This window comes from Amia ocellicauda, chromosome 18 (assembly GCF_036373705.1).
Source record: "Amia ocellicauda isolate fAmiCal2 chromosome 18, fAmiCal2.hap1, whole genome shotgun sequence".
In the NCBI taxonomy this organism is placed as follows: domain Eukaryota; kingdom Metazoa; phylum Chordata; class Actinopteri; order Amiiformes; family Amiidae; genus Amia; species Amia ocellicauda.
Genome location: NC_089867.1, coordinates 7,646,781 through 7,674,480, shown reverse-complemented (window position 1 = coordinate 7,674,480; position 27,700 = coordinate 7,646,781). Strand labels below are relative to the sequence as shown.

At 36.0% G+C, this 27,700-nt stretch overlaps 1 protein-coding gene across 1 annotated transcript in view; it reads left to right on the top strand.

Annotated features, from left to right (window-relative positions):
• LOC136713967 (doublecortin domain-containing protein 2) overlaps positions 1–27,700 on the top strand; it is a 41,677-nt gene that overhangs the window by 8,647 nt on the left and 5,330 nt on the right. Inside the window, exon 8 of the mRNA XM_066691219.1 lies at positions 16,879–16,982. Coding sequence (XP_066547316.1) covers positions 16,879–16,982 — 104 coding nt within the window. The remainder of the gene's footprint in view (positions 1–16,878; positions 16,983–27,700) is intronic.

Below are 27,700 nucleotides of genomic sequence, written 5' to 3'. Positions count from 1 at the left end.
GAATAACTGTAATTTTGAAAAATTGTTCCTGGATTATTCAATTAATTATAGAAGTGTACCATGATAAATACCAGCAATAACAGATGCATGTGCAATAAATAACAGCTGGTTTTTCCATGCTTTTATCTTTCAGGTAGTTTATTTAAATTAAAGTCACCCATTTTTGACGTTCTACATTCAAACTGTACCTTGAGGACAATTTGCAGTATGATTATTGTTTAATGGTTGTAATATACATTTTAAAATGCTTTTGGAGTTCTAAATGAACAAAGACAGGACATGAAGGCAGTTTTGAATTCAAGCACATGTTCACTCTGCAAAGATGCCTACTGTGAGGTCTAGATTGTACATAATTTAGTACTGAAGAGACCATTAGATGGAATAACTCTGTGTGTCAGACAGGATACAACACTCTCTGTAGGAAGCAAGACACCTCGAAAAGTGCAAGTCCATATTATGTGAGCAAAGCTTCTCTTCTAGGAGGTGCATAGTAATTGGGATTAATCAGGGCTAAAAGACATTGTTTTGCCATACTTTACAGGGAATTGTGAGTGCTACAGCAGTTGGTTTGGTTATAAACATAGATATAGCAAAATACTTACAATAAACACCACCAACAGAAAAAACATACTGAAGAGTTTACAGCTTACAGGGAGTATTCTTGTAAAATGGAAAAAGCAAAATAAAGTATTAAAAAATATGTGTATGTATTTATATATTTCTGTTTCAGTGCACCCTAAGACCTGTTCATTGGAGAGTTATTTTGTGTAAGGAAGGAACTTTAGGAAGGAAGGAAAATTATTTTGTGTATGGTAGGAAATAAATGCTGGCTTTCAAAGGTGACCGAGATGTATTTATGCAAACATTTTTTTCCCCAGATGGTAATATGAGCTACAGATGGTACACACCTATTGTGCCTGTTTGTATGTCCCATTAAAATAACCACAAATGTAGCATAGAAAATTATATAGAAGTTTGCTAGGAGCATAAAGAGTCACTCTTTATGTTCCTAGAAACCTTACATATAGTTATCTGTTCTATATCCTGGCACTCTGTAAAGTAGTGTTACACAGTATACTGAAATTTAGATACTATTTTATACTAGAATTTTTGTAACATTTCATACTTCTCTCAAATATGTCTCACATCGTCATAATCGAGAAAATCAAGTCAGTCTAGCAGTTTAATTTTTTTCTTTCAGGCTCTTAACTTTTCTCTGCATATTATCATTAATATTGAAGACATTTTGCGTTTCTACAAGCATATAGGTGTAGTTTAGAATGTAATAATAACTGTGTTTATATGAATTTAAAGGATAACTATAATAAATACAGACAAAATAAACATTTATTGGCGTACATGTTCACCCGAGGAACAATCTGGAAGTGAATCTTGAGCACATATTCAAATACCATCCAGAAATGCGTGGGAAAAAAGAGGCAACATGGTATTCTGCACCATTGAGATAATAACCTTAAAAGATCTGAGCTACACGATGGATGCATGCTGTATGAAATTGGTGTTGATGGATTTTACACACTGCAGAATTCTTCCTCCTGGCTATCTGTCTGTAATTCTGTAATAATGTCAAAGTAGCCAGTTAGAGGCCTCACTCTCTCTCTCTCTCTCTCTCTCTCTCTCTCTCTCTCTCTCTCGGCTCAGTGTTACAGATCAGCCATTTCTCCATGTCAGAGAGCACCGATCCCTTTGTATGGCTTCAAAAAGATTGAGCCCTGACAAGTGTAAAACCATGTCTCGTTTCTAATTAGGCGAGGGCTCCCTGGAACTCCAAAAAGCCTTTGTGGCTAATGTGCCATCTAAACCGAATTGAGAGGGCAAAGAATGAGATCACACAGAATAAGAAGTGGAGTAATTCAGTGTGAGCGACACATTATTTTTTCACCCTGCCAGTGGATATTGAGGAGGCTCAGGTGGTACAGCGTCCAAACTAATCCATTAGGTTGTTTTTTGCTGAACATTTTCTACTTAAAAAATAAAAATAAAAATAAATCTTAAATCTAAGGACTCATGTACAGCTTCAATATTGGCCAAATGCTAAATAATAATAGATGTATAACCACATTTCCTTAACAAAAATCCTGCAGAAAATCATAAGGTTATGAGCACTTCCATGTGTAGCATGTTCAGTCTTCTGTTAAAGATGTTTCTATCCTGGGGCCTCAACTGGCAAAGGCATCCAAGAGTAGGTTGAGCCTGTGCAGAAATGACCGGTTTTAATCTTTCTATAAGATAGCCCACTGTGACTGGGGTTTCCCAAGCAACACATATGACTACAATCGACCAGGGTTGAGTGGGATTGATGTCATCTAAGGTCTACTGGAGTTGCAACACAACAGAGACCCCTGTGGTTTATAAGTTACATGAGAGCTGAAACCTGTGATACTTCTTTCGTTTGCATGGTTTGCATTGATAAACACATAGTTCGCAGAATACACAGTATAGATTTACAATGCTGATAAGGAATAATAAAGTTAGGTCGTGGTCTCGTATATATATATATATATATATATATATATATATATATATATATATATTGGAGTACGGCACTATTTCTTCAGACAATAAGAGAAGCAAAATTAGAGCATGCTTAAAGCTAAAACCATCTAAGTCTAATATGTCACAACTTTCCAAGTAGCATACATTTTGAAAGGCAGCTTCACCTATCCTTCTAGTAGATTTTTGATTGAATAATTTAACTGTTCAAGGTAATTTGCTACATAGAAATCAATGTAAATTACACTACTTATTCAATTTCTGTGGATGCACTCTGGTCCTGCTTCATGCTTTGACTTTGGTTTTGAAGTAGTGCTGTAATTTGTTTTTACCAGTCCCTTTGATATTTCCTAAATCAGATCTCCACATAGTATTTTTTTTAAGGTACAGTTATTTTACCTGTAAATATGACATTTAATATATGACAGTTAATTCCCTGCTGCATGGAACTCTTGTGTATGCCCTCATTTTATTTTACTAAATCAAATTGCCTTATACCGATTTATTATTACCAATTCAACATGTATAGTATATAAAATACTGCTGACCTTTTTAGCCATTTCCCAGATGTACATGTTTAGAACATTAAGGAACCCATATAAATGTCTCACTCACCTGTACAACATCTAAACACTGCTCTATTTTATTATTTTATTTTGTGTGTTTGCTTGTATTAGCAAACCAGCAGTTTATTGCTTTTTACAATCTTTAGTCACAGAGTAATGTAATTAAGCATTTGTAGTTTAAATGATATCCCTCCAGTATGATCAAGTACATAGCTTGGTGACACTGTCCGTGGTGCTGAATTGGTCCTTGTGTTGCATTAACTTAAGTAGAGAAATTATCAATACAAGATGTCTGTACCATTTTCCCCCTTACAACTGATATGTACAAATGTATTGTGGTCTCATTTGAATAATGCCATACAATGTAAAAAATGTACTTTAATTATGTTTTAGGTTTATCTTTAAAATTCTTCCAAAACATATTCGAATACATTCAAATAACATATTTAGTCGTGAAATGGTGTGAAACATTAATATTTTGGTGTATATGTTAAATTCCTTAACATAACTTAATTTTTCTCAAGGAATTTTAATGCTATAGGTCTGAGTAAGAGTGACACCAATTTAAACATTAATTAGCAGTTCTGTAGGTGCGGGCTAAAACAGGACTTAGAATATAGCACGCAATTAGTTTTTTTATCATTAATTTGACTCATAACTTGCAGCCTAAACAGTCCTGATTGTTTAATTAATTTAGTGAAAACCTGCAAGTTGTTAATATATGATAATTACAGGCCCAAACCCTTTGAATATTAGCAATGAAACACATATCCAATCAAAACAATACATGGTGTTTCTGATGGTTGCCTGTTTTTGAAGCAAAAGAAAAAGGCTATACTGGCATGATATTGTAGCAATATAAAACTTTCTTCCACTTTCAAGCTGTCAGTGAAAGCTTGACCTATGTGAGAAGTCTTGACAGGGCCCATTTGTCAGTGCTCAAAGCTGCCTTTAAGTGTGCCAGTTCAATTTCAGAGTGGGCTGGAGATTTCCCTTGGACCTCTTGTTAGAGGTCTTGATCAGAGGCTGCACAGACAGTGGGCCTCATTTGGAGCAGAGGTGTGTATGTGTAATTACCCCGTGTGTACTAAAACTAATCACTCCCCATAGCCGCTGAAAGCAGCATTTAGTTTGGCTTTCCTGTTTCATCACAACCAAATGTTATGGATAAAACAATAATGGTCCACAGTAATGGCGTGTGCTTGGCAGAATGTTTTATCTTTCTCTCTTTCAGTCTCTCCACAATATTCCTCTAAAGCCGAGGACATTTTACATTTTCTTATCAGCGGCAAAATTTTTCCCACTCATCCTGAGTGCAATTAATATCTGTCAAAAGAAATAAATTACTCCCTTCATAAAAGCTGATGTGCTCCGTAACTGCTGTTTAAATTTTCAACAATTAAGCATTATGCTGCCGTGTACAATGTAGGTACGGAGCACAATAGAGGCTTCACATGCAAGGCTGAGCACATTCAGGGCATCTCAGGGCCAATGTGCTGTTTGCTGGGCTGCTTATTTTTGTGCAGAGGTATTATTAAAAACATTATAATAACATATAAAGTTTAGATAATCTGTTGATGAATGCCAACCTTTTAGTCAGTTATCAAAAATGGACAAGAAAAAATATATCCAAGGATTAGAAAGTAAATTTACAAATACTTGAATTGTTTATATACTGTATGTCTATTTTGTCAGCTTGTAAATTTACAGCGGATTGCTTGTACACTGTGAAAGTAAAAGCTTGCAGAATGTTCACATAACTATCTAAAAACATCAATATTATATATTTTTAAAGACAATATTTAACAAGAAGTACCTATTGAATATATTTTGTTGTACAGCAGAGTAAGAAATTAAGTCATCATCAATGATACAACCCAATAATGTATCCCAATATCTATAATATTACTCCAACATTCCACTTAAATCACAATAAAGCATTGTATTTCAATAAGCATTTTTCTGCCACATGTTATAATAATGCAGATCATGGAAAACATGCCATTCAGTTTTGAAGCAGTAATATTTTATGAGTATATATATATATATATATATATATATATATATATATATATATATATATATATATATATTAGATTTTCTTAACTCCTACAAATGATTGCAAACTGTAGTCCAGTGTATTTTGCAGAACTGTGACACCATATTGTATCCTCCCAGAATTACCAATCCTCTCCTCTCACCCAAATCATTATTGAGACTCTGTCTAGTGGCACTTTGAGTTTACATGAACATTAATTCCTTTCATCACAAGCTGCCCAGCAGTGATTTTAAAAGCTTATTGAGAACAAAAGCCCATACAAATTCATATTGACTGTGTCTATAGCCATTTCAATGTGAATACCATGATGGATAAAAGGCAAATGTTCCATGCAATATTGTTTAAATAAACAGCAATGGCGACAGTAGGAAGGATAGTATTAAAAGCCTACTCTCTTTAGCTTTTGCTTCCACTGATCAAAGCAAGTACACATTGATCAAAAAGTAACTTAAAAAGGTCTTCACAGATGTTTATTCAAATATGTTGATAGGGAGATAAATATCTGACTGAACTGTGATTGTTATATAACTTAAAAGAAATATCTTGAAAGATATTTAATGAGTCTTGAATGGCCACAATGACAGGTTTCGAAAATATAGCCAAAAATACACAACAAAGGCTATGCTGTACTGTTTTACCTTATAGAATATATATATATATATATATATATATATATATATATATATATATATATATATATATAATTACTTCAATTTTGGGTTCTATGTGTGACTTTTGCTAAGTTGTTCTCTGGGGTGTACTTATGAAAGATTTGTAAATAGGTAAATATGCCTGTCTTGATAACTAATTGAGCAGCTAGCATTTCTTTAGCGCTGGTTTGCATTGCCTCAATCGGTGGCATTCTGGGAGTTGTATTTTGGCACTTACTCACTGAGCCGTTCCATTACCCTTGGGGGGCACAAAGAAGCAGAACAACAAAATATACTTTAAATTCAAAATTGAAGACACACGTAATTGATTTAAAAGAATCTGAACTAAAACTATCCATTGTTGTTTTTTTTTGTCCAAGATGCCCATACCAGCTTTCCACTATATATATATATATATATATACACACACACAGAATGACATGCATGCAATTGCACACAGCTAATGCCAAGACACACTAATAAACACATTGAGATATACATGAAGAAGAAAATATGATTTTTCCTCAACGGGTGTAGGAAAACTAGATCAATGAACTAGAAGTATCAGAATGAAATGATCCCTTAACACATAAATGCATTTTAGATATGGTAACCTGAGCTTGGTACAACAATCTTGGCCAATACTCAATGCCTAAGCTACACAACATTCTTTAAAATGAACTAACATTCATTACATTTTATTTTGAAATGTATACACTGTGTATACACTGCTGAATTTAGTTTTTACTGATTACAGAGCTATTGTAATCATAGCATGTATAATTTACTGCCTCACAGGCAATACATTATTTAAATTTGCAGAAAATAACTGAAACAAGGCAAAATACAAATGTATGCGCCCCCAAGCAGCAAGACTCAGGATGGGATTCATTATAGAAACATCAAATTATTGTTCTAAAACCTCATTAGTATATTACAAAAACTGACACGTGAGAGCACACCAATTAATTCTGTCCTTACATTTTACTTCCTGGGGATAATTGAATTAATATCTTCATGAAATTTCAAAATTATTATGGGTTTTGTTTTTCTAGCAGTCTTAATTGCATAATAATGTTCTGTAGCGTAGCATATTTCCCACATTTGCTTTTTGGCATGGTGTGCATTACTAGATAAATAGTGAAGTTTGCTATTTGAGTATTATTACTGGATCAGATTTTCAATTCTCCTGCATCAGCAATGTCCCAATGTTGCAGTGTTCTGGGGCTTCGTTTACGAAAAAGTAATTAAAAAACTGAATACAATAAAAACAGTTCTTCTCTGTGATGCATTTCCAATGTATTTATATTTATTTTATGCACAGTAAGGTATAAATGTAATATGGTTAACATGCTGAAGAATATAATTATTTAATATTGCAATGTAACCTTGAATAATAATAATAATAATAATAATAATAATAATAATAATAATAATAATAATAATAATAAATATTTGCAATACATAAAAATGTATTGATTTATTTTGAAAAATACTACACATCAGATTTGTAATGCAGCCTGTTTTAAAACCAGTGGTTTAGTCAGTCAAACCTTTTTCCCCTTTGGATTCAAAATAAATGTAGTAATTCTTATAGAAATTGTTAGGCATTTAATGTGAAGGTGTATACTTCAGATTTTATAGTAATATTACAATAAACAATGTGGAAACAGTTGAGTTACATATTCACGAAAAAATACATACAATAAAATTAATTTAAACAGCTGTATTACATAATCATCAAACCCAACATTTGTTCAATAGACCTGAATCTCAATTAAGTTGTACCAACTTGCTATGCAGACTGTAATGCACTAGCCACACATGACTGCCTAAGAAATGGCTAAGCTTTTATGTAGTAATGGTTATGGGACTAAAAAGCAATGATTAATGTCCCTACAGTTAATCTTTCTATCAGTAAGGTGAAAACCAGTTTTATAAGGAAACGAGAAGATTAAATGGTACCTTCTCATTTTACAGAACATGATACCACTGGGAATTTGCCAATCAGTGAGTCTCAGTGATGATCCCAATGGAGCACAATAATAATCCAACACAAACAGACAAACACCCCTTTTTGTTTTAGCCTAGGAGGAAATAAAGGTTTGAGAAATAAAACCGGCCCTGGTGTTGTCATAACGTAACAGTCAGAAAGAACATGGTGTGCTTCACTCATGCCCCCATAAAACACATTTTTTTTTCCTTTGTAGATGAGTCAATGTTTTGGGGCACAAATAAACTGATTAGAAGAGTGTTTAAATACATATATATGGAAAGGAGAAAAACATCCATGAATTCTGAAAGCACCCCTATTTGTGTATGTGCAAATTATGACCATTTCCCTCAACATAGTAAAAGCACTCAAAAAGGGTTAGGTAATGGCAGCACTAAAGGCTGTAGCTCCACATGACCGCAGCTCAATTATGCAGACTTTTAGGTGCTTCTACAGAGGCATTGTCGCCACATCAGAGTGCCAAGCTGCCGACAACTTTGGCGGTGGGGTTGAAGTGGCAATTCAGGCACTTCACTTCAGCTTGCAGTCCGGCAGCCTCTCAAACCAAGAGCGCTAATGGAATCAGATTGCTGGGCTCTTTTGTTGTGGTCACCTCTCTCCACTTGTAAAGGGCTGATTAGTTACAGTGCATTAATTGAAATGCAGCACACCTTTTGTGTGATACGGCTGGCTAGACAGTACTGTATAAGTCCATGGAGCAGAATTTGAAAAGGGAAGGAGAGAAACTCCCTCAGTTATATTATTTATTTAATTACTTTACTTCACTCCAGGATATATGCAAAGACAGGTAAAACAGAAGCCCAAATGTGTATGTTCTAGTAATTTCTTATATCTGCATTTCCCATGAACACTTGCTCATAAACCTCAAACCATGCTTGACCTGATTAGAACCTTAGATTCACCCAGCTGATATCCTTTCAATTGAAACAAACCTCTAGATGAAACATTCTCATCTTACATTCAGTATCTCTTCCTCTGAGTGGATTGTATAATGAAATTACATATCAAATTATGTACTGTATTTCCCTACTGGATGATAAATAGTCAGTAGCCTCCTGAAGGAAATTAGAAGCACACCATCTCTTCCCCCATGATGTAAAAACAGTATCAATAGGGATAGGCTAGGCTAAATGACCCAAGTCATTTTCACTCTCCTGGTAGTTGCAAATTAATGATTACTGAGCAATTTGGTGCTTTTAAATTGAAATGTAAACCTCTACTAATGGATACAAAATGCTTTCTGGCTATATGTTAAATTCTAGTATTAGGTGACTATTAGACATAATGTGTAACTGGAATTGCAATGTGTAAATCACATCACACACTGCTTTGTGTGCAATAACACTGACTATTAATATTGTAAATTCAAAGCGAGAGATGGGGAAATGGTACATTATTATTAATGTTACATCTGAAATATGCTGTTTACTAAAAGTAAAGTATATGGGATTTTATAACACTTTCAAATTGGTTCACGAATAGTACATACATAGTCTTATTTTTCAAGTGGAAATTCAGTGACAGCTTACAAAATACAGTCAGGGTAGCACTAGCATTTTAATGTAGTGTTTTTTATCAACAACAAAGAATGCATATATCCATCCATCCATATGCAATAACCGCTTCATCCAGTGCAGGTGTCATATCCCCATCCTGACCTTCCCCAAGTTCACCACTGGAGGTCACAGTTTCCGCAGTTTTGTTCTGTTTTCCCCCGGCTTTCTGTTCCCCTGCACCGGGTTAATTCCAGTCAATTCAGCCCCGCTTACCTGCCAATTAGCAGACCTGTTCCCAGTTACCCCAGGTAATTACTTCACTATATATACCCCTTTGTTTTCCCAGCTCTTTGCAAAGTCTTGTTTGCTTTCTAGTGACAGTCTGAGAATTTCTAATCTCTTTGTTTGTCTTCCCGCATTTTTGATCTGTGTCTGTACCCATGTTCTCTGATTCTTGCATTATCCACATTGTCCTGTTTACCTGTTTTTCAACTCTCTGCCTGATTCCCTGACAGTGACTCCTGGGTTGCCTATGTTACACTGTTTACCAAATCTTGATCCCCTGCTTGTTTACTGGACTGAGTTCGTTTGCCCCGCACTTGGGTTCACTGCCCTTGGCTTCTGATATCATTACAGCAGGATTGTGGCTTGGAAGCCAAAATGCTGAGTACGTTTGGTATTAAATATCTTAAGAATGAAATGTAAATTCAACCAAATTAATATAAAGCAATCTAATTCATTTTGTAGTGAGCCAGAACCTATTATTATTATTATTTATTTATTAGCAGATGTCCTTTTCCATGGTGCCTTACAAAATATAAAAGCAATACAAAAGTGCAATAATACAGTATAAAATTATAGATCAAAACATAATACAATTACAGGTTCAAAATAACACAATAAAAAACACGAGTACTAGAAATTTAAAAGTAAGCAGTCTGATGAAAACATATAGAAAGTGCACATTTACAGGAGAGCTGTAAATAAATCAGGGGAATAAACTACTAAACAGATACAGCCTGAACAGATGTGTCTTGAGTAAGTCAGTGAACACAAAATGCCGGAGCAGATATATGAAAATGCTTGGCAACCATGCAATATCTATGTGAAAAAGGGCAGAGACAGTGGAATGCACTGAAATGGAGGACTTCCTGCTAGTGACTATGGCTGTGTGTGTGAGAGATCGCAAAGTCAAGTGCACCTGACAGTCCATCCACCAGACGCTATTCTCCTCTACACTGTCAGGCAGTAGTAAGCGTGGTTAGACTGGTGTAGACGACATCAACTATGGGCCATGGTCCAGTGGTCATGTGTAATGTTCTCATATGAATCACATGCATGCAACAAGTCAGAGATGGCCATGTTAATTTAGCATTGTGATGGGGAGAGTTTCCAACAAACTGTTAATTTTCCTCATTATTGATTATAATCACAGGCAATAAGGACTATCTATGATGTTAATATTTACCGGGGTATTGTCATGACTGAAGAGCACCAACTGAAAACCATCAAGCAAAATTGCCCTTAAATTTTTTCCCAAAATGACAACTCTCCATATCACCCAGCATTTGTCTTTACTGATCACCTTCAGTGGAGGAATTATATATTATAAAACATTAAAATATCAGATATTTTATTTGCCTTGCATTTGTTTGTACTTGGCACCTATGAAAGTTAAATGCATGAGAGCATATTTAATGGTCTGTCACCAAATACAGCATACCCCAAATTTAAATAGAGTTCCAATTGAATTTTTTAAAATACAAATGCAGAGAGGTTAGAAAGGTCTATTTATTTTTTTAATATACTAGTATGCTCTATTTTACAGCAGCTAATTAGCGCCACAGAGAAAAAAATAATGATTGCCTTAATACGATATATGATTGCATTATTTCACAATAATTGTTGCGTTAATATGAAATAAATTTGCTTTGAGATTCAGATAATTCTATAGGTGGATTATTATTTTTTAGTGGCAGGGGGTTATAGTTTGTGAAGTATAACAATATGGACTTGGACATAAACACAATGTTAATAAAACTGCAAGTTGCATTAAATGTTTAAATTTGCTTCAAAACATATTTTTTATAATTATATTTGTAATCCTCACTATATGCCTAATCTACCTAACTTGAACATTTTTAAATAAAGTATCTCATATTAATGCAGTAATTATTGTGAAATAACAAACTAATCTCATATTAATGCAATACTATTTAATCTTGTTTGCACTAACAAGCTTCCAAGCTTCTATAATTAATTTAATTGATTAGCTGTTTTTCATTTTAGTTAACAAATCTCACTAAAATCATGCAAAATGAAGACGATGGCAACGATGACAAAATGTTTTTGCATTTTTGTTTGCGAAAATATGACTAGATGAAATCATCAGTTTGACTAAAACTCAGAACTTCACCTTTTGAGCTTTTACCGCCTGCCCATCTGTCAAATAGCAGCACCCAATCCTAGGCATGCACGACTTATGTAACTTTTATGTTGCTGCCATACAGTGCAGCTTTTAATTGGCAGAACACAACTGGAATCTACAGCATGGGCTGGTGAAGGAGGAGTTGGGAAAAGTTAAGGAGAATCAAGATTTTTGAGAATGCGATAATTTCCTCCAAAATAAATACAAATATTTAATCAAAAAGAGAGCGTTCGATAAAAGCTAGTTACATTATCTGTAATGTTACTGTTAACTATTATGTGCAAACTGATAAAAAAAACTGGTTAGTTCCTAAATTGCGAGCAACCATTCATTCAGTACTTGGAAGAAAAGAAATCTGCATTCTGACAGTACTTCAAATACAAAGAGAAAATGATGGAAACGTCTTGTAAGATATTAACTGCAGGAAACAAAACTGAATGTGGCTACAATATGACAACGAATTTGTCGACATCTGAAGAGTGAAATAAATTAAATTCCATTTGTAAGATTTTTGTGTTTGTTTATTTCTTAGACAAACGTGAAGGCTTTGGAGGTAAAATCATTATTTTGTAAGTAAGTTAGTCCATGATTCTTATATATTCATAGAGTAATAGTTAAGATTCCTTATCTGTTTTATTCATTTGTTCTTGCTTAAAAAATGTTGGAAATTAATAAGTTACCACACAATTATTGTATGGACTTAAATGCTAACAAATTAGAAATCTTAGTCTTAGTCTTTTTCTAAAGTGAAAAAAGGTAAATTAACATAATTTATATAATATTCCAAAGAGTAAAACTAAATTAAATCTCATATCTCATAGACATTTTGTCAACCTGACTAAGACTATGACTAAATCAAAAACTGATAACTAAATTAACACTGCTTCCATACTATCTGATTGTTCCTCTTTGAATCTCATTCTTTGCATGCTCAATTAATATATCATGTTATGACATGCTTTGCTCATTTAGCTCTATACAAAATTCAAACTTCTAAAATGATACATTTCTATGACCAGGATTTGAATTAATCTCTTTATCTTAAATTCGATCAGTTCCCATAATGACTGCCAGACAATGCCAGGAAACCGAACCCCATACCAACCTAAACTTGTGAGGACAACTCAAAGCATACTAAAAACGTAACTAAATCAGTGGCTTTGACTAGTAGATTTAAACATTATAAGTGGCTTCATACACTTGCAACTGAGAAGGATAAGCCGCTTTAAATTCTCAAACAAATGTTGTTTTGAGGTAGTTTTGGTAGGGACTCGACGTGCCTCTGACAGATTCAGCGATCCACTGTGAAATCAATTCCACTTTCAACCAATCCATACAAACACAAAGTGGTTGCCAATGAACATAGGAGTAAGTTTCATTACAGTTCTGACAAGTCCAGATGACTTGACAAATTTGAAATTTAAGAACATAATAGAATGTTTTATCAACAGCTTGATGCTGTGTACTCCAACTGCCAGGCTGCCGAAAGTGTTATGATTAATCACAGTTACATACTTCACAGTTTTACCAACTTCTGTTCTGCTTGAAGATATTTAATCCTTTTCTAAAAGCTGCCACATACAAATGCACTCTTTACCACAAATCCCCAGCCTTTACAGCATTTCGTGTTTTTCGATTTTCTTTAATTGGGTTTTCACTTTGTTCTGTGCTTTTGATGGTGTATGTCCTTCTTTAAGATGCATATAAACATATTCAGTTGATTAATTATTTGTTAATAGGCTTTGCAGTGAAGTTTGATGTGTTCATTTTTTGGCAGCCTTGTTTAGCTTTGAAACTTACCCAGGCTTAAGTACAACGCACTTTGAGAGAGCATCATATGCTTATAATCTGAATGACTATAACATTACAATGACATTGGTAATTTTGCCTTTTTAAACCATCACATTCAATTGAACATTTACATAGACACAATACAAAGCAACTGGAATATAAAAATGCAAACATCATTGTAATGTCTGTCTTCACCTTCAAATGTAAAATGAGCTCAATAAACTGATATCAAGAAAAGTTATTGCTACAATACCAAACTAATGTTGTATGCAACATTAATACGTCTTTCTGTCACACTCGGCTGATCTGAATAAGAGAATTGTTGCTTCGACACCAATATTGGATAATAATGTTGTTGCTGAAGCAATATAGGTGACACTTGAGTTCCATTATTGTTTATAATATAAATTTAGTTTTGGATAAGATTTTTTTTTTAACCTTTGCTTAAAAAGAAATGCAGTGTCAACTTGTCATTTCTAGGGTGCAGCATTAATTGAAGTGTAATTAAAAAAAAAAAAAGTCTCCTTTACTGATGTATAGCATTTAAAAACACTTTAATCCTTCACACCACTACAAAAAAATAATAATAAAAGCTTGCTTCTTTTATCAATGCTAAACAATAACTAACCTGCAATCTGCTTGGATAAATACAATTCTCAAGCAATACTGAAGCTGTTCGTACTCTTCATTTAGGTCATGTGAGGATTTTGTTATTTATATTGTTTTATGAAGGCAATTGCATATTTTGATCCTTTGAAAATTGCTTGCAGAAATAGTCTTTTGCAAAAATCAAATCTTAGTTTCCAAGTAGAAACAAAATAACAGAAAAGGTGAATGGTGTAGATTTGCATTCTGACACAAATACAGTGCAAGTCCCAACAAATACTGTGCATTTTATTTCAGTATATTTTAAAGGTGATCAAGAAAAGTTAATTAAGATAATTTAATCAACCCAGATGGTGTTGCCCTTTGACATTTTCCAGAGAACAGATGCATTAGCTACTAGGATAAATGTTGTTTGACGTTAATTCTGTGTTTGAAATAAAGTCTGAACAGATTAAAAGCTTGAAGCTTGATGCCAGAGCAACAACAGGTTACACAAAAGTCATGTTTAATGTCAAGGATATATATTTTTCCAGCAATTTTTACAAGCAACTGACATGCTGAAGATGTTGATTTTTTTTTTTTTTTTATGAGCAGATAATAACTTTGCAATGTAAATCGGACATTCTGTGACAATACAGACAGCCACATCTTTGAAAATTGTGTTGCAGAGAGACAGGCACAAAGTACCCAGTCATCTTCAATGCCCATAGTAATCTATTGGATTTAATGAGCTAAAGATTTTTAAATTTTGAATTTAATTTGATTTAGCATTTTTATGAGGCAGGCTCTGTGGTAAATCACATTAAAAATGTTTATAGTCGCATTAACTTTCTTGCTTACACACAGTGCTTTGGACTACAGTTAATAAATGTGACCGATTTCCATAAAATATTCAAAGAAGGCCATTATTGCCATGGTTTTTCATCTCCTCTGCTAAACTTCAATCAGTTTTGCATTTGAAATGCATTAAATGCCTTGGTAAAATGTTATAATCTGTGCAGCAATAATTTTTTTTAGAGTTGATATTGAGGGAAAGGGAACTTATGCGAGGCACATTAATTCTTCTGCTTAATTATTTAAAATGTATTGATTTCTCACTCGTTATTTGAATTTATAACTCATTAACTATTTAAAGCATTCATGTAATTTTCTTGTTTATCAGAGCATACAATAGGATTTTGATGATAAAACTGAAATACTGACATTGCGTTCCCAGAGGCTCCTAACACGTATTAGCTGCCACTGTCGAATTGATTGTGTTATTTTTTTCAAGGATGGTTGTTTCATAAGGCTCTTGATATTAAATGTTTTAAATGAGCATACAGCCTGACTTCTTTTGTGTTTTTTAAATACTGAGATGGGGATGTGTTTTTTCTTTCATTCATATTTTAAAAGAGGATGAAATATTGCCCCTATAGCCGGGACTTAAACCTACATGCAGACAATTAAGCCTAGATCCAGGGCCAGGCTAGGTCAAGCCTTGTTAAAAATCTTTTGTGAGACATATTGGCAAAAACATGTTGCAACCACTTATTACATTCCAAAACACAAATCAATACAACATGGGTGTCTAAAGGCAATCCCTTCTAGGCTACCAGGCTATAATTGCCAAGGTGAATTTTGTATTGTTGGAAACATGGGCTAGAAATACACAATATTAAGGCTTAAGGATGTTTGACCTTGCCTTCACGTCTGAACATTTTCTGCTTTGTCTGCACAATATGAACACAATATGGGTTGTCGGAGACATTTGGGGAATTTAAGGGGACAGAAAGCATTTTTTTTGTTCTAGATTATAAAGGGTATGATTCAAGTCTCAAGTATGACTTTGAAGGGTGATATTTACAACAATCAGTAAAATCAATACAGAAAGACAGAAGAACGTGTAGATTTGTTTATTTGTTGTGAATTTGCTGTCCTCATGTCTACACAGGTAGCCCTTTCAATATTACCCTCATTACTTCTGTTTCATGTGACTAAATTGTGAAAATATTTCTGCATATAATAATTGTTATTATGAGTGTTGTCCAACAAGTTTTCTCCTCCCAACAGCAGAAGAAGATAGATAAAGTTAACTGATTGTAGAGGTTTAAATAATTTGGATGACGCAATAAAGTCAACAAGAACTGGTTTAAATGGAGATGCATGCTATGTAGAGTAAATTAGGACTAGAAACAAAGCCAGATAAGATCAAGACATTTTAATGAAGACCCTTCATAGTAGACCCTTCAAAAAGACATGGGCAGTGCAGCAAAATATTTAAACCTCTTTAGTCATGCCTTTTTCTGTTTGCTTTTTGCACACATCAAAATCAGCAGCGGGGATATTCATGTAACCGAAGAGCTTAAACAGAAACGCATGTATATTCATAAATCTGTGTAATCTTATAACAAAGGCCGACCAGTGTTTTGCATATTGACAAGTGGATGTGTTATTCACAGTATGTCGTACAGTAAGATCATTCAGTGGGCTTCTACACATTATTTTAGTAGGGGGGTTATATTATTCAGGAGATTTGCCGCTTTTGCGGATCCTGAAAGGATTTGCTCTGTCGGTCCTTGAATAGGTCGCATCGGAGTTCTTAAAACATCAAGTTGTACAAAAGTGGATAGGCAGTTCACCTCTGCTCAGCATCTCAGGAGCTCTGACAGGGGATTGCATTTCTGCTTTGGGCTGCTGGCAGGTGTTCCCCATTTTCACCACCTGGCGTCAGTATTGCACTATAATCCAACTCCTCTTTCCTTGTTTCTGAAGACGATGACGGGGAGGAGAAGCCAGGCGAAGACAGGGAAGACCACAGAGATGATCTGGAGCTTCAAGAAGATGAAGGTTTAGAGCCCGAGCAATCCACTGAGCAGGTCAGAAAATTGTGTCATTACAAAAAAGCAATCCTAGTGACCGTCCAAATACCTTCCTATAGAATTATATGTTTGCAGATATTCATTTCATTTGTAGTTAAATAGCACTGACACAACTGAAAAAAATAAAATAAATAAATAAAATGCTGTAGGAATATTCTTTGTATACTAAAAGTCCTAAAATATACTATTAAATAAATAAAAGAACACCATGATGATTTTAAAAATCTGAAAAGTGGTCTGCACTGTATTTTAATAAGCCTGCCAAGTGATAAATTTACCTGACACATTTGAAAACACTTCCATTTTGAAACACTTTCCCCTTTTTCGGGCTTAACTAGGTACAGTGATTGATTGTAATTGACAGCAGCAGTTGTTCGAATAACCTTGCTTTGCATTTAATTAACACAACTAATGTGTTAACTCAGACTAATAAAGCAAGACTTAATGGCCTTGGAGTAGTATTATTCCCGCTCCTCTCTCTTACCCCCATTATTTGATTTCTGCTTAGCTAGAAAACAAATAAACAGAAACTATTGAAGACTAACATATAAACTATTAAGATATTTTTGAATATTTGTACAGGAAAAAATGTAATAGTGGACAGATCAATTAAAATTCTAATGTAATTTAGTATTTAATCCGCACACAAAAATACATATTTTAGGTTTGTTTATCATGGTGATCCTGTTATTTAACCTGCTATTATGTAGGTATGTTAAAATGACCATTACATTTAAAGTAATGCATTACTGTATGTTTATTTAAACCGTAATGGCATTATCAAAAAGTATTCCTTAATTCCAGAGAGCATTTATTAAATAGAAATCAACACTTTTTGTTCAAGAAGGCAAACAAAACAAAACATGTTCATTAGACAATCAGTCAAAATGGATCTGCAGTAACCCAGAATTCCTCAAGTCTGGACATAATTGCTTGAGCAGAGACTTTTCTGTGGGATTTCACCATCTTTCTCTCGATTTAATTTAGTCATGTGACAGTTGCAGACATGTCAGGAAGTAATAAGCAATCATTGAACAATCATTTACTGTTCTTAACGTTCACTATTAAGTGAGTAGACCTTAATATGCTTTGCAGTTAACAATGAGGTGGCACTCGAGAGCGCTGGGCAAAAAGAAGATGCAATAAGCGCAGCTGTCAGGATTTAAGCAATACATCTGTAAGGCAGGTGAAAGCCTGTACAAGTGGCAATTTTACCAATTGCCAGATGAACAGGGAGCCTATTAGTTGCAGACATTTGTATCGAGGAGGGGGCCAGTGCACTGAGTAGGAGCCCAAGACATGCAAATGAATATGCAGTGCATAGTTCACACCAAAAAGCATTTCAAATTGTGTTGCAAATCTAGACACCTTTCTAGAATTTAAGTTATGGCCACATATCCATGTATGAATTGATTGACCCATTGATTCATTATTTAAGTAGATGAATAAAAACAAATGTATATTAGCTTTAATTGATTCACTGCTGGGTGAAGGCATTAAATGGTGTAAATGTGTATGTTAATTATGTACAGTGCAGAGGGAGGAATAAAACAAAAGGAAAACAAAACTAAATCTAGCTCCTAGTCGAGACTAACTCAATTCTTTTGGTACCTCATTATAAGCTGGGTTGCTAAACAGCTGCCAGCACAAAACACACTGAAGCAGATAAACACAGCGAACAGTCCAGTTGTAAATCTAAATCCAAATCCAAAGTCCAAGTAAAAGGTTCTTTATTGGTGGTCTTCCCCAGTTGCAACACACACTTTGGACTCCCTGGCTTCAGCAGCTCTCACTCTCCAACTCCAGCAAGCTTCTGCTCCCCCAAGAAACAAGGGCATGCCTGCATCGTCTTTTTATGCAAGCACTGGCCAATCACAGGAGCCCTGATGGTCATGTGTTTCCCAATGCGGATTCATACCCCAGGGCTTCTGAGCAATGCAGTCCTTTCCCAGGCTGCCATTTTGTTCTGCTCCGAGTACTATTATTATTATTATTATTATTATTATTATTATTATTATTATTATTATTATTATTATTATTAATTATTTATTAGCAGACCTTATCCAGATATATACCTTCTTAAACAGAGAGTGTTGTACATTTAATCTTGACAATTATATCGCAGCTGTTTAATGTGTATTTTTCAGTACTAAAACCAAGTATTTACTCTCCAGGTATTTATTTTATAGCTTTGTCACAATTTAATTTTACAAACCTCTCTATCAAGTCTACAAGCTCATCCATTGCCATTCCTGCAAGGACATACTTTCCAAGTTCATCCCAAATAGGTTCTTAATATCTTCAACTGGCCAAGGAGCAGATTAAGCAGTCAATAACCTTAGATCAAACACATTGAATGGCATGTAGTATGGAGAAGATGAATGGGAATGATAGACATTTATAAAGTTATAGAAGAAGTTATATAGAAGTTATATAGAAGCTGTGTATGGCTTAATCTGTCAAGAAGATATTGAACAAGGAAGCAAAAATAAACAAACATAAAAAGTCTGTTGAAACATGTTTCAAGTAGTATTAAGAACAAAACAAATCTAATCAAATACTGAGAAAATAGTCTACATTAAGAGTAGTGTATTTTCCTAATAAATTACACTATTATAAACCACCACTACAAATATAGTTAATCAAGGTTAAGATTTATATATACATATATTGTGATCAACCACACAGGAGGCAGAAACAGATTATGCAATTATGCAGATCAATAAATTATGCAAAATACTTTTATTTAAATAAACACAAACCACTGGTACATGGGCCTGAAATCCCAAAATGTTCTCTCCAGTATCTTCTTGGGATCTGAGGCTCTTTAAAAGGGGTGTGGTGCCGGCCCTGTGAGTTTTAATTTGATTGTATTTTTTGTATATCAAGTATGTTGTATATTTAAATTGATAACATAGTATGTTTGGAGTTGGACATCATAGTCTCATTTACTTGAGTGTACAGATTGCAAATACAATTTTTTCCACCAGATTTGTGCCCCTGAAAAGGAAATAATTGCCTAGAAACAGCTTCCCTGGATACAGTTGCTCAAATTAAATTACTGTTGTGCCTTGATGGCAAAAGTAGGCTCTCAAACTGGAAGTAGAATAGGTGCCATTAGAGTTTCTATTCCAGGATCTGTCTTTGCATGTTTGACTTTAACAAACAGATAACAGACCTATGGCTTGATTGTCCCCATGACGCCTACAGTTGGAAAAAGCCTAAATGTAATTATGTCGTCTCACTGGGAAAGTATAGTAGAGCATGGGCCTGGAAGGTATAGTAACCCATACGGTTAAAATGTACAAAGGTAATTCTTGAAATTAGGTTTTTGTATCCCTTAGCATATGCCTGCCAAGTGCAAGAAATATATGAAAAGGGATATTTAAATCCATTCCAAAAAACAAACTGTGACAGAGAGAGATTAGGTTTCTTCTTCAACACTGCATCGTTTCCCAAAAGACACGGGGTCAAACACATTTAAATGTAAATTACTAAATGTTGTTGCTAAATCTGAATTTATAATTGTGGAATTAATACCTTCACTACCGAAAATGAGTACAAATGCGGTGAAATGACTTTAAATACTCTTCCAATCAACAGGCATTCATTGATTAGTCTAATAAAACAAACAGTGCTTTATCATCAGTCATTTAACCTTGACATTTATCCGAAGATACAAACAAGTTGTACATTTATACCACAGGGCCATCAACATTAATCATAAAGTCTTAAAATGTATACATAAAAGGTTACGATCATGAGCAGGTCATTTTGACTGAGCTGAGTACATGGCAAATGGTAGAGAAGTGATTGCTAGGTCTTGTTGAATAGAGTTTACACACAGGTCAATACAACCTTTGCAAATGATCAGTCGGTACATGTGAAGTGTTTCTGAAAGGGTCCCATTTATTAGCTATTTTACAAAATCTTATTCATAGATTGAAAGGTAAAAAAATATATAAATATCTTAGTCTTCTTGTTCCAGAAGCTTTTAAGATTCAGTATCAGGGACACAGAAAGGGAGGAAGTACTTATACTGTGAAGAGTCCAGAGAAATACAAATGAAGCCAGGTGAGTCCAATCAAGTGACACCTGTCTGAACCCACTGCAATAAAAAAAAAATCTTGAATAATGTTCCTCAGGAGGTAGAATTTAGTTTGGTGTGGGAGTTCCTCTTCTCAATTAACTCCCCCTCCCAAAGAGATAACTTGTGTAGATGTTTAGATGGATGGATGGATGTAATTAGTTGACTGTTGTTAAACTGCGCAAAAGTTACAAATTGCCAATGGTTTAAGAAGTTTGCAGAGCATCGTTTATTATTCAATAAATGATTGAGTGGAGTAGAATACAGTACAACAACTCATCTCCTTCCTGGCAAGTAATACCATTACAGTAATATTTTAACTCGTCTTACCAATTACAAAAATGTGCATATCCAATTTAAGCTAATTCCAAAAATAATGATGCATAGTATTAACTCATGCAACTTGGTGCTATAGTCTATAAGTAAGATGTATAGGACTTTTACAGTTCAATTCTATCATATAAGCTTTATTATATTTTATATAATTGAAAACATCAAATAATGGCAGATGTCAAACTCAGGCACCCTCTTTCATTGTTTCAGGATGTGTTGTGTCATAACTTCCTGGATAGCGGAAATAAAAGGAGCACTAGATTCGTCAACTCAAGTCATTGCGTTCAGTGGTGCTTTGGCGTTAACGTCTTGCCCAATAATAATAATAATAATAATAATAATAATAATAATAATAATAATAATAGCGTGATTTTTTTCATTTTCCTTCAAAATGTGCATTCACCAAACCTCAGTAATGTGCAAAGAGAATATATTTATTTTTTTCAAAAAGGTTAATAAGCATGAGCACAAAAATGACTCAATTTAGCTTTTAAAATATGTATTTTATAGTCATATTCTTACATAATCCATATCTGACATGATTGTCAGATTTTTCTTATTATTCAAACCGTTTCTCCAAGATGTCATAGGAATCAGATTCATCACTGCCATGTCCCTGACCATTTTACCAACCGAAATGTGATCTTTTCATTCTTACTGCCTCCTCTTTTACTGGTCTGTCAAAAGTGGGGGAAAGGTTGACTGGCGTGGGCGAAATCCGTCACTCTGTCATCCAAAGTCACACGCAGTTCCTGCAACACTGAGTCAATGTATTCTGTTAGGATTATTAAATGCATTTTGGTAGCACTATATCTAACACTAGATATATTTCTAGTGCTAAAAATCAAATTAAGAATGTATCAAATTACTCAAATAAATGAATAAAAAACTTCCTGAACAGTGATGCTTTTTATATTGTGTAAAGACGACTGTTTCCGCTTTCTGTTCATGTGGTCAGGCACTATTTTCAATGTAATACAATAATACGATAATACACACTCAGACTTAAACTTAGAGACAAAACAGTAAAGCAGTTTTTTTCTTAAATAAAAAGCAATGTGTGTCACAACAGCATTAGTCCTTCAAAAATGTATTTATAGTATACTATAAAATGGGTATTTCATGTTTCAATAGAATATGGCTTTCCTGCGTCATGTGTTTTCACATACGGCATGATCACTTTTCAGATTTTTGTTTTTGGGTTATTGTTCTAATGGATACATTGAGTATATAAATATAAATAACACATTCTTTTAACATATCTTGACAAATATATATATATATGTATACCATTAACAAGCAATAATTATGACTTTTAATTAGGTCTTTCTAGGCTGGAGTTTGGGGACAGCATTTATTTTTAAATGACCCCTGTTATTACTAATTACTTTGTGCAGATTGTACTGGAATTAAAAAAAAAAGTTTTGTTTACCTTGCAAACATATTCGATTTCGAATATTACACATTATAACATACATAACTGTACATTAATTCATACAATCCAGTGTGGAATCAATGTTTCTGATTCAAATGATGCAAATGTTGGAGTGTACTACAATTAAACTGCAAATAACTAACTCAGTTGACTTGATAATACGACTCGAGTTGCTGTGAGGAAGACAAATCTGGTCCTTTGTAGTTTCTCCACTATTTTTGCACTGTGCAGGACGTTATGTAACAACACATCCTAAAACCCTAAAAGAGCAACATTTGATATCCACCATTATTTGGTAAGTTTTCAAATTTAAAGTTTTAAAAGTTGTTAATAGAATGAATCTGGAAAAGTGTTATACATCTTAATGATACAATATAGCAATACATTAAGATGCATAAAAACATAATTTTAGGAATCACACAAGTTCCCATTTAATATCCACAACTCCTATTATTTTATCTACTCAAATAATAGTGCTTGATAATGTGTGTGAAATCACAGTCTTTTATTACAACATTAATTAAGCAAAGTGATGGTTCAGGCAGGAAACTCACTTAGACATTCACAGCACGTATAAGCACTATGACTGATCAGCAAGTGAATAGGAAAAACACCAGTATTTAAATTCACCCAAAACAGTGTCCTCTGCCATGTTTTTCTGAAATCCTTGTGTGCTGTACTTTGCTTTTTGCTCATGCTCTCGCTCGTGTTTCCCCCATGGCTCTGGACCTCACGTCTAATGACTTTGAAAGTCTTTTGGAGGAATTCCCCGACCCTTACAGTTCGGGATATGCTGGTTGCAGTATTTCGCCTCCAGGTCCACGTCGCAGCACCAGACTTTCTGGACGGCGACCCAAGATAATCCAATGGCCACTGCCACATCTTCTAGAAGTGCTGTTCTCCTCGGGTGTACCAATCCACCCACGAGGAACTTTTTCATTTGTATTGCCAACATTCTACATCTCCCGGTGCCCCTGCTTTCCCATCCAATCCGCCTCTGGTTTCCCCCGCATCTCCACCTGTTCCAAAAAAGAGAGCAGCCAAACGAAAGAACACCACCACAGCTTGACCAAACAAGGTCCCTAGGATATCTTCCCCTTCAGTTGGCAACTCCAGTGCCATCCTCGATGCCATCAAGGACATGCACACCTCAATTCTCAGCTTTAACAACAGACTCTGGGCTCTTGAATCCAGCAACACTTTTCCAAACACCCCAGTCCACTCTACACCGTCGTCCCATCCTATACTCTGGCAACCTCGGTTCCGGCCCCGTCTACAGGATCCCCCTTCATCCCGCTTGCTGCTGCTGTGCCCGCTTGTCTCCGCAGACAGATAATTTCAGGCAATGTCTATCATCCATCATCCATCCATTTTATCATCGACAAGCGTCTCCTTGATTGCAGTGAGCTGTCCATGCTAGCTACTCAAATCCAATGATCCCCGGCTGACAAACTCTTGCCAAATTGTATGTTACTTTCGGTGTCTATCGTGATGTCTTGTAAGACTCCTTCCCCGAGAGAAGGCAGGAACTAGACACATATATGGTCATTATTTCCGACCTAGTACTTAGGGACCCTGTTTTACAAGTATCACAAATCTTTTTCAGACAAAGCAGCCCTGTACTTACAGCAGTTTAACCAGAGGCTAAATTAGTCCATTCTGGATCTGGAACTATTTAACAGACATTTCTCCAGACACCATCCCGTGTCTTGCTCCGTATGCGGGTCTTTCGAGCACTCCCCAGACTTTTGCCCCAGAACTGTATTTCGCGCTGCTTCTACCTCCCAAACACAAGCCTTCCTTCCGGTACTGAACCAAAGATCTGACCGCCATGGCCGACAGGTATTTATGACTCCCCCCACGCTTCTATGCAACAATTTAAATGAAAACGTGTTTACCTATCCTTATTCTTGCATGTATCCTATGCATGTTTGCAGCTACTGCGGGGACAGCCATCCGAAGTCTGTTTCCGCCCCATCACAAAAAAGGTCTGCCAATTTAAATTCCAAGAAATTCTAAATAAACATCCATTCACGTCACAAAATTATCCCTCAATCTTTGCACTTACTCACTGGTCTATCCCAAGGTTTTTGTGTGGGTTTGATCTCCACTCTCACTATCATGTACGTAGCATGTAACTTGTGCTCTGCACTGGATGACCCGGATTCTGTTGATGAATTGCTGAGCAAGGAATGCTCAAAGGGTTATTTGATAGGCCTCTTTTTCTCACCTCCGTTCAAGATGTTTTGTGTTAGTCCCATTGTAATTGCCATTCGCAAATACATGGGCAACAACAGGGGTGGATTTACAGGGGGGGCAATGGGGGGCTGCTGCCCCCCAAACTGTAGTGGCTGCCACCCTGCTGCCCCCCCAACCCACACAGCGGACCAAACATTTTCAGATTCCCCCCCGCTAGCGGCCAAAACACCGTTATTCACCCACCCGATTGCACCGTCAGCACAACCCCCACCACCCCGGCTAGCACCGCGGACAAATCACCGTCAGCACCCCCATTAATTCAGCTAACCGCGAGGATGATGATGGCCACCCCAAAATCACAACTTGCCCCAGGCATGCCCCCACAGCTAAAATGGTCTAGAACTGCCACTGGGCAAGAAACACCCCATACTTTCTGCCCCTCACGACAACACCTAGCATCTATAATCTCATCCTGACCGACCCCTTTTCTTCATATTACGCTACTATCGACAATGCCTAGGTGTACCCCTCTCTCAGGAAAAAACTAAAGGACCTTCCACATCATTGGAATTTCTGGGCATCACTCTCGATAGTGTAAAGATGCAGGCTTCCCTTCCAGCTGAAATCAGGAAATCATGTCCGAGAGTATCCGAGAAATCATGTAATTTGCACTTACAACCTCATCATAACCAAACGCGATCTCTTCTCCCTATTAGGGCACCTCAATATTGCCATGCACATAATTCCCCAGGGCAGGTCTTTCATTTCTCGTCTGCTCGATCTCGGGAAAACCGTGGAAAACCTAAAGTCCCTTATTGAACTGGATGAAGGCTATCACTCCGATTTACAGTTTAGGTCTCTCTTTTGCAACCACTGGCATGGAATCTCATTCTTCTACAACAACAACATTGAAACTTCAACCTCCCTGCACTTTCATACCAACGCAGTGCCATCCATCGGCTTCGGAGGTTATTATCAAGGACAGTGGTTTGCAGAATCTTGGCAACACAAGCTGCATTCTCTGCCCTCAGATGAGCAATCTTCCGCTCTTTTCGACCTATACCCCATCTTTATTTCCTTGTTTAATTTGGGGTTGCCAATGGAAAAGAAAACAAATTAAAGTTTTCTGTGACAATGAAACAACTCTTGCCATTATCAACAAAGGCTGCTCCAAGACATTAAACTTATTCGTGCCTCAGCAGTAATTTTATTTTACACGCTCAGTCCATGCAAAACTCAATTGCTGATTCCCTTTCTTGATTCTGCCTCCAGACGCCAGACCATCGGGTTTGCTGTGCCTGCCATACAACACCCTGATTCTAGATTAAATCAAAGACTAACAAAATATCTCCGGTCTACATGACAGTACATGAGAGCGGGCTTCAATTCAGCTGGATTCAATTTGTTGCTTTCTGTATATATTTAGGGATACCCAAAGTTCCCCTGGACATTTCCGATGTCACTGCTTTTATGGTCCACTGTTATGAAAATCGCCACTTACTCCCCTCATCTATTTGGAGACTGGTCGCCGGTATTCAGTTTCACGCCCGCTGCCTCAATCCTTCCGTCACAACTCTTCTTAGCCATCTCTCGATCAGTCTGCTTCTCAAAGGTTTTCAAAAATTCAGTACCACTGCTATCAACAAAAAGAAACCTTTAACTCTTAACGACCTTTTCAAACTCGTCACCCTCCTCCAAAACAAATGCTTCGACCTATACACAGATATGCTATTGGAAGCGGCATGCCTGCTGGCTTTTTATACAGTTTCCTCCCATGCAGCGAATACACCACCCGCACTAATCGGTACGATTTGTTACTCTCTAATCTAAAAATGCAACCTGCCATGTATACACTGCATTTAAAACATTCTAAAACAGATACTAACAGCGTTGGTTATTGTGTACCCATTGCTCGCACTAATCCAGTCATAATACAATGGACTTCCTCCGCCTATGAACAATACATACACCATAACGTGAAAGATGATATTATCACTGCCAAATTGTTGTAGACTACTTTGTAGTGCCCAGAGGGGGCAGCCTCAGGCCTGGGACCTCCAAATAATTATTTTTTCGCACAGGTTTTGTTTTTCTCTCCTCTGTTGCCTGCAGGCTCTAAAGTAAAACTTGTATTGCATATAGCAGGTGGTGGCTAATGCATTTCCCGCCTTTTATCCCCTGTACAGCAAATAATGCACACATATTTTCCTTCAACTTTTCGCACATACAAAGGCATGATTCAGGCTCCAGGAGCTATCCCCATCAGGTCTAGGTGGTCTGATCAAATCAGGCTTCACTTTGGTGGTCACAACGCAAGCCTCAGGTAGCGGTCTCGCTCTAGGATATAGCGGGGACACCGTGGTCCTCAGATGCAAGACAGGGGAATCCACGCTTGTTCTAGGAGGGCAGTGGAATGTTCCACTGCATTCGCATGACCACCACGGTTGCTAACGTGCTCTACAACCGACAGGGGTCGTTCTGGGCCACGGCTCACTCTGGGTCAACAATAGGTATTGTTGCACTCATCTGGCCAGGAGGCATGCGTATGCCCTGGTGGCATGCCGTTCTGAGTGAGGTAGGTCAATTCTAATACTACAGGCATATTTCAATGTAAATTGCACAAAGACATTGGCCTCTTCTTGGGGAACAGTAGCCACGCTG